The 15,068-nt window shown below is 38.5% G+C and overlaps 2 protein-coding genes across 3 annotated transcripts; both read right to left on the minus strand.

Annotated features, from left to right (window-relative positions):
- Positions 1–222: 222 nt before the first annotated feature.
- Positions 223–11,247, minus strand: hnf4g (hepatocyte nuclear factor 4, gamma). 2 transcript variants are annotated; one of them, XM_060861364.1, is made up of 10 exons: positions 11,057–11,247; positions 5,253–5,421; positions 4,996–5,090; positions 3,781–3,887; positions 3,186–3,341; positions 2,814–2,901; positions 2,548–2,700; positions 1,788–2,024; positions 945–1,067; positions 223–826 (listed from the first exon to the last, which is right to left on the minus strand). In XM_060861364.1, exons 2-10 carry the CDS (start codon positions 5,414–5,416, stop codon positions 693–695), a joined length of 1,257 nt encoding a protein of 418 aa, XP_060717347.1. In that variant the 5' UTR covers positions 5,417–5,421; positions 11,057–11,247; the 3' UTR covers positions 223–692. The 2 variants fall into 2 exon arrangements, with proteins under 2 accessions (XP_060717347.1, XP_060717346.1); XM_060861363.1 differs by lacking the exon at positions 11,057–11,247 and adding an exon at positions 7,688–9,014.
- Positions 11,248–12,110: 863 nt separating this feature from the next.
- Positions 12,111–14,947, minus strand: LOC132840045 (probable G-protein coupled receptor 141). Its single transcript, XM_060861365.1, has 2 exons — positions 14,365–14,947; positions 12,111–13,850 (listed from the first exon to the last, which is right to left on the minus strand). Exons 1-2 carry the CDS (start codon positions 14,438–14,440, stop codon positions 12,982–12,984), a joined length of 945 nt encoding a protein of 314 aa, XP_060717348.1. The 5' UTR covers positions 14,441–14,947; the 3' UTR covers positions 12,111–12,981.
- Positions 14,948–15,068: the final 121 nt, after the last annotated feature.

A 15,068-nucleotide genomic window follows, 5' to 3' on the forward strand; every position in this document is an offset into this window, starting at 1 on the left:
AGGTTGCCAGAAGTTTCACAATTACGTCTTTTAAAAAAATATTATTTTAATTTTCACCCACAACTACAACTAAAACATGCAAGATCTAGATATAATTCTATATCATATTAAAGCTCACTAGATTTTCTCCAAGACTATATCATTTAAAGACCCCAAATGTGTACAGAACCAGTCAATCTGACACCGATGTGTGTATCCTTTCTAAAACATATCAAATCAGCATTATTAGGCAGCCATAAAATATTCGGTTTATTAAACGTTAATCATAAATACACACCATTTCTTGAAATTCTACAGGTTACATAATTGATGTTAATTAACTTGCACATATGTCTTTCTTTAGTTCTACTTTAATTCATTTTTAAGTAACCAGAATTACATTTCAGACACAAATCTGTTTCTGAGATTATTAGACTTGTGTCAAATACAGGTTATAATTATTTATAATTATATTTGCATATAAAATGTGTAATAGGAAATAGGACGTTTTCATGAGTCCACAAAAAATAGTAATTTTTTTTCCGCCAAGATTCGCTTCATACCGGACTGTAAATGCTAAAAGAGATTTTTAATAATACACAGATCTTTTTTTTAATCATGTCATACTATTTACACATTTACAAACACACACAGATACTGCTTCAGTCATATACTGTACAGATTATAATGATGCAAGGACACCATTTGACGCCTCAGAGCGGCGGCTCAGGAGACGGTCCGTTGGAGACGGGGTGTGATGGCATTAAGTGTGTTGGACTAGAGGAGGTCTTATAGATCTCCTGGCTCTGAGCCTGAGGAGGAGATGGGATTGGGGTGTCTGGAGAAGCTGGAAAAACAGGCCACAAAAAAAAGTGCTTTAATAGTATATACTGTATACACACATGCCTACATGTGGTTCTTCAATAATATTCAACTAGTGATGTGTCTATAACTGATGATCTCACCTAACTGCTGTGCATGCAGAGGGCCTGAAATGGAGCTGATGACTAACGTCTGGCCCGTGACCGGATCCTGGGCGAGTTGGGGGTGACCATGGTGGTGCAAGTACGGCTGCTCTGTGGTTAGACCTGTGAGGTCATTGAACATATAGATTTAGGTATTGATTATGAATGACATCTTAAATCCTACAGGGGTTATTTCTTTTTCTCTGGGGCCAAAGATGGCGCTGACATCATTAACTCAGCATAATATATCCTCCTCTGGGCCCCGATCATGTCATCTCTAATATGCTTTTATAGAATAGTCATAGTTCTATAGGATGAGGGTTCGTAATTGTTTTGCAGCAAAGGGCCCAATAATACAGTGTAAAAAAAAAAAAAAAAAAAAAACACCCTATAATCGAAGAACAGATAATATCAGGCTTTGGGCAAATACTGTATTTGTTCCATCTTTTTTTTTTTTAATTAGAGCCTTGTGGGGTTTTTTTTTCAGAAATTTGTATTTCTGAAAGCATTTTTACAATAAGCACTTCTAATTTTTTTTATTGTTAATATCCTAATTATGTAAAGAAAATTTGCCAAAACAATATGCAAAGGCTAACCACATTTTATTTATTACAGAATGACACAATATACTTTTTATAAATTGTGAAACAATTTCGTCCCTGTTATCACTTATGTTAGAGTAGCTAGTCATTCATCTCAGCCTCCATCCTTTAGACTTTCCCTTACTGACAAACAACAGCCGTATTTCTGGTTGTGACTTTAAAGCCCTTTTATCTAAGGGTGTATGTTTTTTTCTGTTAAATCTAAATGAATCCCCAAATTAAGTGCTTTCTCTCATCTTACCTCCTAGCAGCATCTCTTGCAGCAGGTTGTCGATCTTGGCCAGTCCAAAGAGTTTGATGAACTGGAGCTGCTCGATCATCTGCCAGGTGATGCTTTGCAGGGTCGGAAGAAGCAGCAGCAGCTCGCCAAAGCGCCCACGAGAGTCGTACTGACGGTCATTAATGTAGTCTTCAAGACTCATCTGAACCTGGTACCTCATGCTTTTTATCTTCGAGGGATCTCTGAGGCTTTTGGCATCTGAAGGTCGTACCCAAAACAGGAGGGGATAGAGAGACATACTTCAAAGTTTTTCAACCTGAAAAATCTATCCACTGTAGCGTATTTGGCGAAGAGAACAACATCCATTACCTCCAATCTCACTTATAACTGACGTCTAAATGCAGTTGTTTGTCAATAAACCTGACACAGCTTTTTTTTTTTAAATAAATGATGTCCTATGTCTATATAATTTCTCCTTTCCTACAAGTGACTACTTTATCATTGGTGATGCAGATTGATGTCATGAGCATTACTGTGTGGAACCGACGGCACAATGTAGCATAAACACCTTCTCAAAAACTCCTCAAGTGTCAGGAAACAAGGATAAAACTTTACTCTCATCTGTCTCATCCTTACTCCTTTATATTTAGAGTGCAGTGGATGTAGTTTCGTGTTTATTGATGATCAATAGCTACCCTTAGACTTCGATTATAATTGAGATTGGGCTAAAGTGATTTTCAGGTAAATTTTCCAACTGTGTTGTAATTTAAAAATTTTGTACCAGGGTCAAAGAAAACAATGGCTTTCAGAGCTGCGTATTCGTTGACATCAATCTGTATGTCTTGGAAAGGTGCGACCAATTCATCCAGGATGCGGTTAGCCACCCGGCCGATCTCGGCCTCGGGGCAATTTCTGTGAATAACGCAGCCATTACCTAGAAAAAAAAGAGAGAGAGAAACCAGCATTTGCACTAATTTACAATTGAGACCTTCCTGGATGTACACACGCATTTATAAAGAGTTGATGTAAATTCTGATCAATAGCTACCGAGCAGCAGGACGTCTTTGTACGCCATTGACCGCTTGGCCACTCCGAGCAGAAGATGTTCTCCTGCGTGCGCTCGCAATAAACTGACCTGCAAAACCGGAACAGAGGGAGAACGGCCTGAACATTTAGCTCATTTAAAAAGCATCAGCAGCCTACTATAAGCATACTCAATCAATACAATAACAAAAGAGATGGCAGAGAAGATCAGAAATCCTGCACAAAACAGGAGCTCCTAAGAGCAAGGCTGAATGGAGGGATAAATTGAGTCAGTCATGTGAATAGCAAATATTGAGCTCAAGCAAAAGGGCCTGCAATTTAAGCCAAGTGCCTCCCCAATTAGCGCAGGCAGTTTGGCTTTCGAATAGCCATTACCTGGTCGTCAAGAGGTAATTCGCCGAAGGCCGGGATGTATTTAGCCCACTCTACCAGAACAAGCAGCTGTTGCTTCATAGACTCGCACACGTCCCCGACGGTGGCTGATTTCTTCTCGGAGATATCAGCGGAGCCCGTCGGACTGGCGACGCTGATCTACGCAGAGATGCAGTGAAGTTAGCACGTCCTCCAGAACCTTTTATTATTACACAAGCTGTTGCCTTGCAAAGTAAACTCACATAAGTATTCATGCAGATGATTGGAAATGTTGATGACATTAACCGATGCTTAAGCAGCGACTAATGCAAATTATAGACGCAGCCTCTCATCATCATCATTAACCAAGCATATCTGAAACGTTCTTCAGAGTTACTCTAATGAGATATTCATCTCCGTCTCTCGTCTGCTTATTCCGTCTTTAATCAGCTTTGTTAAGGACGATTGGAGTCTATGAAGAATGTCACTTTGAGCATCTTTTGAATAAACTTAAGATATTAAGGCTGTAATTATCATGAGGTTAATTTCACTAGTGTGAAATGCAACGTTAATGCAGATGGAATACAAAGTGTGTACGTGTGTACAATCAGCAGCCAACCTGTTGTGAAAGGGACTCTGCCTGTGCCAGAACAGTGATAGGCGGAAGGTCATGCGAGTCTGGTGTGCTTCTTCTGGAGCTGATACGATCCCGTTCATTCTGCACAGCTGAGCAATGCACAAAAAAAACCCACAGCTGATTAGAACGCTAATTACGGCTCGAAAAGAATACTGATTAGCTAAGATGATAGCGTTTGTCTGACTCCTCCTCAAGCTTGCACACCTTCGAGACTCATAAAGTTCTCAAAAACTTCAGCATTTGTTCAGTGATGCTAATTATTAAAGTCCAAGAAGTTCATATTTTGCATTTGCAATCTCTCAAGTTTGAGATTGAGAATAAGCGATAGATGAACACACAAAAGGAAATATAACAGTTGTACATAAGGAGGAATACAAAAATATGGAATGTGCTGTTATATTAAGACAGTCAGCGCCAGACTGATATCAGAAACTCATGTCTACACAGAGGAGAACCTGAGCTGAGGAACTGAACCCGTGACTCTGGACTGTGAAGCGTTAGCATCACTCGCTGCTCTAAATTCAGGCCCATCAACTGGAGCTTAAACTTGTTGATAAAGATAAATGCTGACTTAGGGTTAGACTGCTGTAACATTTATGATGTATGTAATCAGCTGAGGGTTGAACACGAACATTCGCATGAAGAAATTATCAGAACAAAACTGTTAACGGTGCATTTTGGTGCTTTTACTTATGAAGGCAAGGAGCAAGAAGAAAAATAACAGAGTGAGGTAAAACTTTAACCGATCTCCACCCTGAATAACACTCACATGCATGGAAAGTGAGTTAAAGAGCACATGATCGCCTGTCATAAAAACCACAGCCAAGGTTATACATCCAATAAACTGCACATTCCTCACGAAGATTTTCAGTGTTAAGCATTTCCTTTTTCCTTAAGCATTTATAAGGAATAGAATGCAACAGGACGTGCTGTTCTAAAAAAATAATCAACACTGAATTAGCGTGACGAAGTTGAATTACTGTTATAATTATTTTCAAATTCAGTATAGAAATTATGACATATTTCAGACGTGTTTCAGCGAACGCATTAATTATAAATAAAAACCTTTGATTTGCGGGTGCAGTTCTTTCAGAGCTGATCTGTTTCTGCAGAAAATGAATCAACCATTTTGCACCAATCAGATTCAAGAATTCAACCAGCCCTGTGCTGTAAATCAGTCGATGTAAGTGTGGCTACCTTCTTTTTTCATTCCAGCTCGGAAGCACTTGTGAAGCCTGCAGAAGCGGCACTGATTCCTCTTGTCTTTGTCGATGACACACTGACGACTGAACCTGATCAATCGGGTGAAAAGAGAAGTGCACGTCTTGGGTACATGAATCTCTTCAAGTCAAACATGAACAGCCCTCAGAGGGACTGCATCTTACCGTTGCTAACTGTAGAAGTGAAAAACATGAGTGAAGCGAGGGGTTTAGAGGGTGAAGGGCGACGGCTACCTGCAGGAGTAGACGTGACTCTTCCTGATGCTTCTACGGAAAAAGCCCTTGCAGCCGTCACAGCTGGAGGCGCCGTAGTGCTTGCCCGTGGCCTTGTCCCCGCAGATGGCACAGTTAGAAATCACGCCATTATCCTCAGGGCTGATGCTGGGCTCTGTTGGCATGCTGTCTGCAGATCAAACAGCAAACCGACACGTCGTTACCATTCAAACTGGCACACAAATCTATCGACCTCTGGATTGGGGGTTAAAATGCAGCATGTGTGTTTTGCATTGATTATGAAGTCACTCGTTACCAGTCTAATATTCATACCAAGCGAAGACACGACAGGCAATACCAGGAGTCAGGTAGCTAAATTCGACTAGTTCGCAGAGCTAGCATAAGGTTAGCATGACCCACAAAACAAATGTCTATCGAGATACATCTAAGGCACCACGGCCTGGCCTGCTGTCTCGCAATCAGCGCTGTTAATGAGGAGGCAGAGGATTTCAATAAAGTGGTTTCTGCATAAGTGAACAAAGAGAGCGCTCTCGACCCTCTCGTGAAATAGAGATCAGCATCCCTCTGTTCACCTTCACAGAGGAAGAGAATCAATCATTCTTTTGTGCATCCAAAATCATAACATTTCAACAAAAGAACTGCAGCGAGGGGACCGGAGTCTTTTATTCGCTCCGAGCTGATTGAAATCTCCCTTTAATGCAGAACAGACTTAATTAGGAATTAGCTTCCGTGTTTTATCTCACAGACATGTATTCGATGGAGATTGACATCTCAGTGTTGAATTTTAATGCCCCGAAAGCCCGCTCTTTCGCATCAGGCCATCTACCTATTCCCAACCTGATCCTTCCTCATTTGAGAATTAAAAAAAAAATGAAGAAGAAGAAGAAGAAGAAGAAGTGCACCCATTGTTGTGTAGAAGCAATTTTGCGCTGTCAGCTTTTGAGACACAGGCTAATAAACTTCAGCACATGTTTTATGCTCTTGTTTTTAAGAAAAGAAAGAAAGAAACAAGTTATGCTTTCGCTGCACCTAAAATAAAGCAAAGAAAAAAATACAAGAAGTAAATTACATCCCCAAAGAATGAACTCAATTAAAGCAAGCTCTACACTTTTAAAAAGGGTTCCTCTGATGTTCTTTGGGCAGTCCAAGATTTTTAAATGAGCTGTGCTTGGAACTTTAGTAAGGTTTCTTGTACAGGGTTAACCCAAAGAACGGTGTCTAAATAAACAAGGTTTAAATCTTTCATCCTAAATAGTGTCCCTTGATTTGTCCCTCTGGTAACCTAAAGAGAACCCTACATCAACGGGGGGGGCGCCTTGAAGGTGTCTCTCTTAAAGTCAACCATCAGCAAACTGGAGGCTTGGAGTTTTTCTACCCCAGGCTTGTACAATAGTCCAAAAAATCTCCTAATGTGTAGTTTATTTAAGAGACAAAAAAAAATTTGTCTAATTGTTGATATGACGTGTTTATTTAACATGTATGGAAGGAGTCTCCAGTGTCGGCTGTTTTTTTTTTTTCTTACTTATTGTTTCTTCTTACATGTTGTGCTAAGCATTATATTCATATTCAGCATGTAAGCAATGACTGTGAGAAACGTAATAAAGTAGGAACTATTTTATTTTGTGACGATCATTTTTGGAGCCCCAACACATTCTTACGTGGACAACGCAATCGGTACAAAGATAAGACGACTTGTTTGTGCTTGATAGGATGTACTTATAGCTTTGAAATTTTTTTTAGGTCTTTCCTTCAGATGAGTTTATGGCCTCAATGTCAGCATGTGGATTCCCTGTACAGAACAGTAAAGATAAACAGGTCTACCTTCGTCATCACTCAATCTTAAGCCATCATCTGGTTAATGAAGAACAAGTGGTTTAGATAAACCGCTTCTTACGGCATCACGCTACCGAATAAATCTGGTCAGACATCCTGAATCTAGGTTATGTTATACAGGTAAAATTGTTCAATTTATTGTTCAATCTTTAGATATTCTGTCCCAACAATTTAAAATTAAAAGAGTTCTTTTTTTTAAGACTCAGCTTCATCATGGTTCAGTAGAATCTAAACTTTTGTTGAATTTTAAGCTGGGTTGTTAGACATCCATTGTTACTGGCTAATAATTTGCTTCATTTTTTTTTTTATTTTTTTTTAGTTGGAGCACAACCATTACATTTCCCAGCGTCTCGTCAGTCCTGACGGAGGACGGATGAACCCTGCCTCTTATAACTAACAAATCCTTAAGCTCTTTTTTAAATATTAATTCATTCATTCATTCATTTCAAGGATTGATCATCATTCGAAAACCGAATAACCTCCAGAAATGTACTTAAATAAGAAGCTCTAACTCCAGGTCCGATGACGTGAAAACATTTTATGCAAAAGTTTGTATCAGCAGCTGTCACATCAATCATTATCATATCAGTCACGCTACTCACTCCCGCTGTACAGCATGTCAGTGTTCTCAAAGCCCAGCGTGCTGTAGATAGGGTCCAGCTCTTCACAGTAATTCACTACATCCATGTCCAGGAGGGATTTAGATACCGGTGTCAGAGAAAACTTCATCCCTGCCAAACTATTTCTGTTAAAACTCAAATGTCTATGATTTCACTGATTCCATAAGTGTCCATCTCTCCACAATTCTGATTGGTCCTCTGGTAAAACAAGGGAGGAGCCTCGTGTGAAACTCCTTGCTCAGAACTTATTCACTAAACTTATCTTCCATCCTTATCCGAAACTTATCGGAAGGGTGAGGTGATAAATCTAGTTGTATTGGGCCTATCGAGAGCTCTTAATCTACAGGAGATGACCATTAACCGTGTGAGGGATTAAACAGACTGCAAGAACGGAACATAAAGATCGAGGGATTGTATTTGACCCGTTTAATCTTGTCAAATCACAGCTTTTATCTGACAACGTCTTCTACAAAATTCTGTAGTTTCCACAAAGCAGAATGAGTCTTCACGCCGTCCTGCGGACCTGTGAAATGAACACAGGTGAAAAAAATTCTGGGATTCATTTAGAGTTAATAGAATTGTTTAACAAGTTTAATCTTGGTTGCGAAGATCAAAACTAAGCATCTGATATAACAGATCATAACATATCAGTCCAAATGATTATCACTGAGATCACCAAGACCAGATGAACTGATTCATTAAATCATTTGGAATGAGTGCATGAAATGTGGACCTAAAGCACATATCTACATTTTGGATTGATACAGATCAGTGTCAGCTATCAACAGATGCCCAGGACTATATCATAAACAGGACTGATGGGTTAATAGAATTGTTTAACAAGTTTAATCTTGGTTGCGAAGATCTTCCGAACAGCTGCATGCGATCGTTCATGGAGAGCAGATTCTGAGCCCCGTCAGTCAAATCAGAGAACAGCTCTCTTCCATAAAACAGAAAAAAATCTTCTGATTAATGTTTGGTGTATTTTTGCAGAGGTTCAACAACTGCTAATTTGTCTAATCTATTGTCATATCATTCCATGAATTTATCAGATATTAGAATTTTTTTATATTTCTGACACCAATAGTGGATTTATTTTTTCTTCATAGCTACACATGTAAAAAAAAATTCGGAGCTTAAGTATTTGTTCCTTTAGATCTAGTTAAGTTTAACATTCATCCCGATTGAAAACTTTTAACACTTCTGAAACATCTGGATGCTGAAAAGACGACTCTGTTGTATAGAAGCTAAGTGCAAGCTAAGCCTGTTGTTACATGCCAAAACGGACAAATAATCATTTTTATCGTTTGCTCTGATTTAAAATAATAATAAAGTAAAGGCAACGATCACATTTGAAATAAATCTGTCTGCTAGTGCTTTAAAAAAGACCTGACAAAACTAAGCATCTGATATAACATTCTCACTCACTCACTCTCTCATTTTCTACCGCTTATCCGAACTACCTCGGGTCACGGGGAGCCTGTGCCTATCTCAGGCGTCATCGGGCATCAAGGCAGGATACACCCTGGACGGAGTGCCAACCCATCGCTGGGCACACACAAACTCTCATTCACTCATGCAATCACACACTACGGACAATTTTCCAGAGATGCCAATCAACCTACCATGCATGTCTTTGGACCGGGGGAGGAAACCGGAGTACCCGGAGGAAACCCCCGAGGCACGGGGAGAACATGCAAACTCCACACACACAAGGTGGAGGCGGGAATCGACCCCCCAACCCTGGAGGTGTGAGGCGAACGTGCTAACCACTAAGCCACCGTGACCCCCTCTGATATAACAGATCAGAACATATCAATCCAAATGATCATCACTGAGACCACCAAGACCAGATAAACTGATTCATTATATCACTTGGAATGAGTGCATGGAATGTGGACCTAAAGCACATATCTACATTTTGGATTGATACAGATCAGTGTCAGCTATCAACAGATGCCCAGGACTATATCATAATCAGGACTGATGGGTTAAATTATCTTAAACAAACACAATTAGAACCATTCAGAGGAATTAAAGCAGCTTTTGGCTTCTTAGTAAAAGGAAGTTACATTTTAACCGAACTCGATGCTGAGCGAAGCTTCACCGACGTTCAAAATGGGGAAGTGTTCACAGCACTGTGTTTCAAGGTCACTCCCACTATTTAGATTTCACGCACACACAAAAAAAAAATGAAAAAAAGAAGAAGAAGGATAAGGTTTATTAGTTGTGTATCATCGAGAAGACAATTCTCAGATGGAGAGATAGAATTTCGCAAATTCAAAATTTTATTTGTAATTAAACAAGTAATTCTTATTGAAATTGACATTTTTTTGTCAAGGGATGATTCGGTCAAAGTCTAATTCATTCCAAATCTAAAACAAGTCCAGAAATCTTAAACTGCTTCTAAAGTCGAGTCTAAAACAGGATCCCAGATGGCCAAGGAAGAAACCTTAAACAATTCCAGCAGGATGTTTCAGACCAGAATTATGTTATGTATAATAAAGGAAAAACCTTCACTTAGTCTTAATCGGTTTATTATTCTGTAAACATTTTCAAGCCACAAGTCACATAAACGTGAGTCCAGATCCAGGTCACTAAAGTTCACTCTCAATGCATCGGTGCGTCACAGATTGTTAAGTAGATTGTGTACATTAAAGGTAACAGGTAAATATGCAATGGTTAATAATATAATATAATATAATATAATATAATATAATATAATATAATATAATATAATATAATATAATTTCATGAGATCACCATTACTCCTTTAGGACCATTAAATCTCATCAGCAAACCATTTTTAACATTTATACTATAAGAGCAACACACTTAATAACTATTAGAAATTAAAAAAAAGCAGTAACAAACAAACAGAAACTACAGGTCATAAATCTTTTTTATGACTTATCGTAAAAAACAAAAAAAAAATCAGATGCATATAGAAAATGAAATAAAACCATCTAAAACATGCAACTGGAACATGTTATCAATATAAATAGAAATATCTCGGATGATACATGCTTCATTAAATAACCGGTTGAGTTTATACATCTAGACTACTTTTATTCAACTCTTATCTTATACGATACTTATCTTAGTAGTCTACTTCTGACAAGTCTTACTAGCATGCTAGCACATTTAAATGAAAGTCGCAGCTGCTGACGTCATAAAGTTCAACGTACAAAAGGATAAAAAAGTGAGTCCGGTCGACGTATTTGCATACAGTCTAATCTAACCCAGACCAAAGGAAGATGTATAACTGATATACAACTTCTGAACAACACAGTTTCCACCCGCTCCGCACGGCCTACCAGGGGGACAAACAAAACAAACGACAGCTCTTACCTTTTCTTCGTCCTCTCACGACTGTTCATTGATAGCACTGAATCTAAATGAGCTATTTTGTTGTATTTTTTGTAAAGGGGAAATGGGGGAGTTTTGTAAAGCAGCTGGTCATGTTGAACGTCCTCAGGATTAAAAAACTCAGGGCAAAGCTGGGACACACTCAGCAGTGTCAGGCCAGTCTCATTACATCGATTTACTAAACAAACTGAAGCTGGGTGGAGATGTTAAACAGTAACCAGGAACAATAAAAAAGCACCAAAAGAAATGAATCAGTGGTGTGTGTGTGTGTGTGTGTGTGTGTGTGTGTGTGTGTGTGTGTGTGTGTGTGTGTGTGTGTTTTAAAAGACACGTTAAACAGCAATCATTTAAAAATCCCGCTTATTTGCCTAGATTTATACTTTTACCAGGACCAGTTCAATACAATTTAATTTATTTGTATAGCATAGAATAGTTTTAACAATGCACATTGTTTCAAAGCAGTTTTACAGAAGCTTATAAAAAGAATAAAAATGTTAAACTTTAAAATGAAGTTAATATTTATCTCTAACATTTATCTCTAATGAACAAGCCCGAAGGGACGGTGATGATATCAGGAAGAAACCTTGAGAGGAAGCAGACTCAGAAGTGAACCTCATCCTAATTTAGGTGACACTGGACAGGAAATAATGTCAATGTAAATAATGTCCTTTCTACAACAGTTTATAGTCCAGTGGAATTAAGCAACCAAGAGCTCCTGAGGAACCAACAGGTCAGAGTCATTTCTGAGCTCATTACAGACTTAACACTAATTCCTTCCTGCTGAAGTCTTCAAATGTTGACTGATGAAGACCTGAACACAAAGCTGACCGACGTGACAGCAGATGTAGCACCACTACCACTGCCAGCACCACCACCACCACTACCACCACTACTACTGCTTCTAATAATAATAATAATAATAATAATAATAATAATAATAATAGTAGTAATATTTATACAATTATAAATACAAAATTATTTAAAGCATTTATTAATTATACAATTATAAATGCTACTACTACTAACAACAACAACATAAACTCCATTAGATTTATTTTTTTCACTAAACAAATGTATCTAATACAAACACTATGATATTAAAAAAAACACTTAACTATTTCTCATATATACATTGGGTGTTGAACAGTTTGTGTTGAGATTCAGAGGTCCTACAGGAGACTAATGGCCTTGTGGTACCGTAATTATTCCATTAATTTAATCTAGAACAATGTGGCGTAGTGCACAGTGAATATATCCTGGATCTGTAATTATAGAGAGAAAAAATCCATAAGGATCGATAAGATTCTGATGTTTGATGGAAACCATTAGTCAGTTTCCATTAGAACATACGATAATATTTATATTTTTTAAATAAAGAAGGCAGGATCTTCTGATTCATTTTTTTTATAACTCTTTTATCAAGTTCAATTTATTATCATCGTCCAGCCCAATGAGAATCAAATGAGCACAATTTTGTTTGTCTGTAAGACTAACAGACTAACAGGAGTTTGACGTAAATACAGAAACGCATGCCAACACAAATGTGTTTCCTCAGCCCGAATAATACATATGTAGTTATCGTGTTCTTCATATTAATACTTGTGCTAATAAGGAATTAAATATAAAATATCGCATCACACCTTTACAGGGTTGTTCCAAGAAAACTAGCAGGTAATTATTAAGCTGCAAGCTAGATGCCTTTTAATCTTTCTAAAATACCTGAGGTAAAGGGAATTGACAGAGTTTTTGAGTATACTGTTTTTATCTGTCCATAAAGCATTCGTCAGGTAAGATGTAACAGTCGTAACCACTTTTTATCGACGATGCTCGGTTAGTTATGAGAAGTGAAGCTCGAACGTTGAACTCTGACACTGAAAGTGGATTCCAGAGAGCAGCGTTTTCTGCAGTTAACCTCCACACCTATGGCATATTCCCTTCCCGGCAAAAACAAACATCATGTCGAAGCAGGTAATCGCCGTGAAGGCCAGGAACACCTCGTTATCTTGCTGTAGGTCTGAATGTTTGGTCAGGTAGTACAGCCGATACAGGTGATATGGTGCCAGGCAGAAGAGGATGATCAGCACGAGGCTGACGTTCTTCATCTGAGCCCAGAACTCCTGGTGAGCCCATGCGGCCGCACCGTGCTTTTTGATCATGATGTACAGAACGGATGCAAGCACACAGCTAATGATGCACGACACAATTATTGTACAAACCGACAAAAAAATGTTGCATGCCAACACCGATTCTTTTTTGAGCTCTTCCCCAAAGTTGAAGCATTTGTGGTCGGTTTCGTTGACGTGCGCCCCGTAATGATACAAGGTCACAGGGCCGATGATTAGTACCACGGACCATATGGCGACGCTGAACGCCACAGCATGGAGACTCCGATAGAACTCGATCTGCTCTACTTTTTTAAAGTAATACGCAAAGTTAACGGTGAGGATGATGACGTAGATGACGAAGACCACGTGCATGTGAATGTGGATCATGCTGCTGACCACTTTACAGAAAAACATATGCAGATCCCAGGATTGAGCCACATAGTAGTAGATGCGGAAAGGGATGGTGAGCAAGAAGAAGACGTGGACCAAGATCAAGTTGAAAAAGGTGACGGTGGTCCACGAGCGCAGGTTCGATTTTAGCACACCGATCATTAGAGTCACGCCGATGCTTCCTACTGTGAGCACCGTGCTGTAGATGAAGATCAGGGTGAATCGGTGGGCAGAGCTCATGGTACTATTGAAGTTTTCTTTTGCAGTTAAATTCATGGTTCCTGAGCAGAGAAAATAAACATTTACAAATCATTAAATATTTTTATCAATAACAAACAACCAGATGAGTTTTTTTGTACATCCTCTCCCTGTTTTATGGCCTTATAAACAGCATCTAATAACAGATTCTTTCTAGAGATGTTTCTCGATCAGATCTTCACAACTAAGCTCTTCTTCACTAAGACCATCATCCTTAAACTAAATAAAGCAGACTATGAAAGACCACATAAGCTGATGGTTTTGTTTAATACATAATTCTATATGTATTTCTTCACAGATTTGCTCACAGTAATGAGAAATTTAATAAATATACAAAGACAGAAACATAAAGACAAAGTTTCAGATGACTCCAAAGCACCTTTGACCTAACTGTATGTCTGATTCACATTTTAGGAGTACGGTCTGTTTCTACCCTGTTGAACCTTCACTAACAAGCACGTGAAATACTTTTTTAAACATCAGCAATAAGATATTTTTTTATTTATATAATATAAAATGAAAGTATACACCACATACCGATAAAGCAGAAGCTGGAGTGGATAGAGAGTGCTAGAGGAAGTAGAGCAAAGAGCTGGTGTCTCGGTCTCTTCATCTACAAATAGATGCACTTTTGTCTGTAAACTCAACCGAGGGCATGTGAGAGAAAAAAAAAAAGGTGGGAGTGTCTTGCAAAATTAGCTGCTTTGTTATTTGCACTTATTGCACATGTAACACCTCTGAGCAGTTTCCTCAAACAGCAGGACGTAGGCTATTTCTTTCGGTTCTTCCTATTTTAATCACTCAAAACAGGTTACAAATTTCAATATCTAGATATGTCTGGTTGGTTCAGTAAAAGCAGAAGACGTGCAAGACAATCTGTGTAGTTGGAAAATCTTTTGAGTAGCCTCAGACAGAGGAAGGAAGTAGAAGTGTGGTCTGAGATAATAATGAAATTCAAATTAATTCGAAAAAGAAAAAAACCCTCAAACACTATGAGTTCAAATGAAAATCCTGCACTGATGATTAGAACTGTAAGAAGATTAAAAGTTCATCCTATTTGATCCTTAAAAGCTTGTGGTGGTGTTACTGAGAGACTTTTCGCAAGAACACACAGAACGAATATACGATTAACATAATATAATATGAGTAAGAGTTAATACGTACAGGAAGTGAAGACATCGATAAGCAATTATTCTGTTATCCGGTAGCTCAGTCGATCGGGAAAATCATCCAGATCTCGT

The sequence above is a fragment of the Tachysurus vachellii genome, chromosome 25 (genome assembly GCF_030014155.1).
Source record: "Tachysurus vachellii isolate PV-2020 chromosome 25, HZAU_Pvac_v1, whole genome shotgun sequence".
Taxonomy (NCBI): Eukaryota; Metazoa; Chordata; class Actinopteri; order Siluriformes; family Bagridae; genus Tachysurus; species Tachysurus vachellii.

Excerpts from the sequence above, each read along its gene's own strand:
- hnf4g (XM_060861363.1), bottom strand. The coding sequence starts at position 7,814 with ATGAAGTTTTCTCTGACACCGGTATCTAAATCCCTCCTGGACATGGAT. Across the intron at positions 3,342-3,780 it reads CAGAGTCCCTTTCACAACAG|ATCAGCGTCGCCAGTCCGAC; the intron begins GTTGGCTGCTGA and ends ATCTCTGCGTAG. Across the intron at positions 2,902-3,185 it reads AATTACCTCTTGACGACCAG|GTCAGTTTATTGCGAGCGCA; the intron begins GTAATGGCTATT and ends CCGGTTTTGCAG.
- LOC132840045 (XM_060861365.1), bottom strand. The coding sequence starts at position 14,440 with ATGAAGAGACCGAGACACCAGCTCTTTGCTCTACTTCCTCTAGCACTC. Across the intron at positions 13,851-14,364 it reads CTCCAGCTTCTGCTTTATCG|GAACCATGAATTTAACTGCA; the intron begins GTATGTGGTGTA and ends TTCTCTGCTCAG.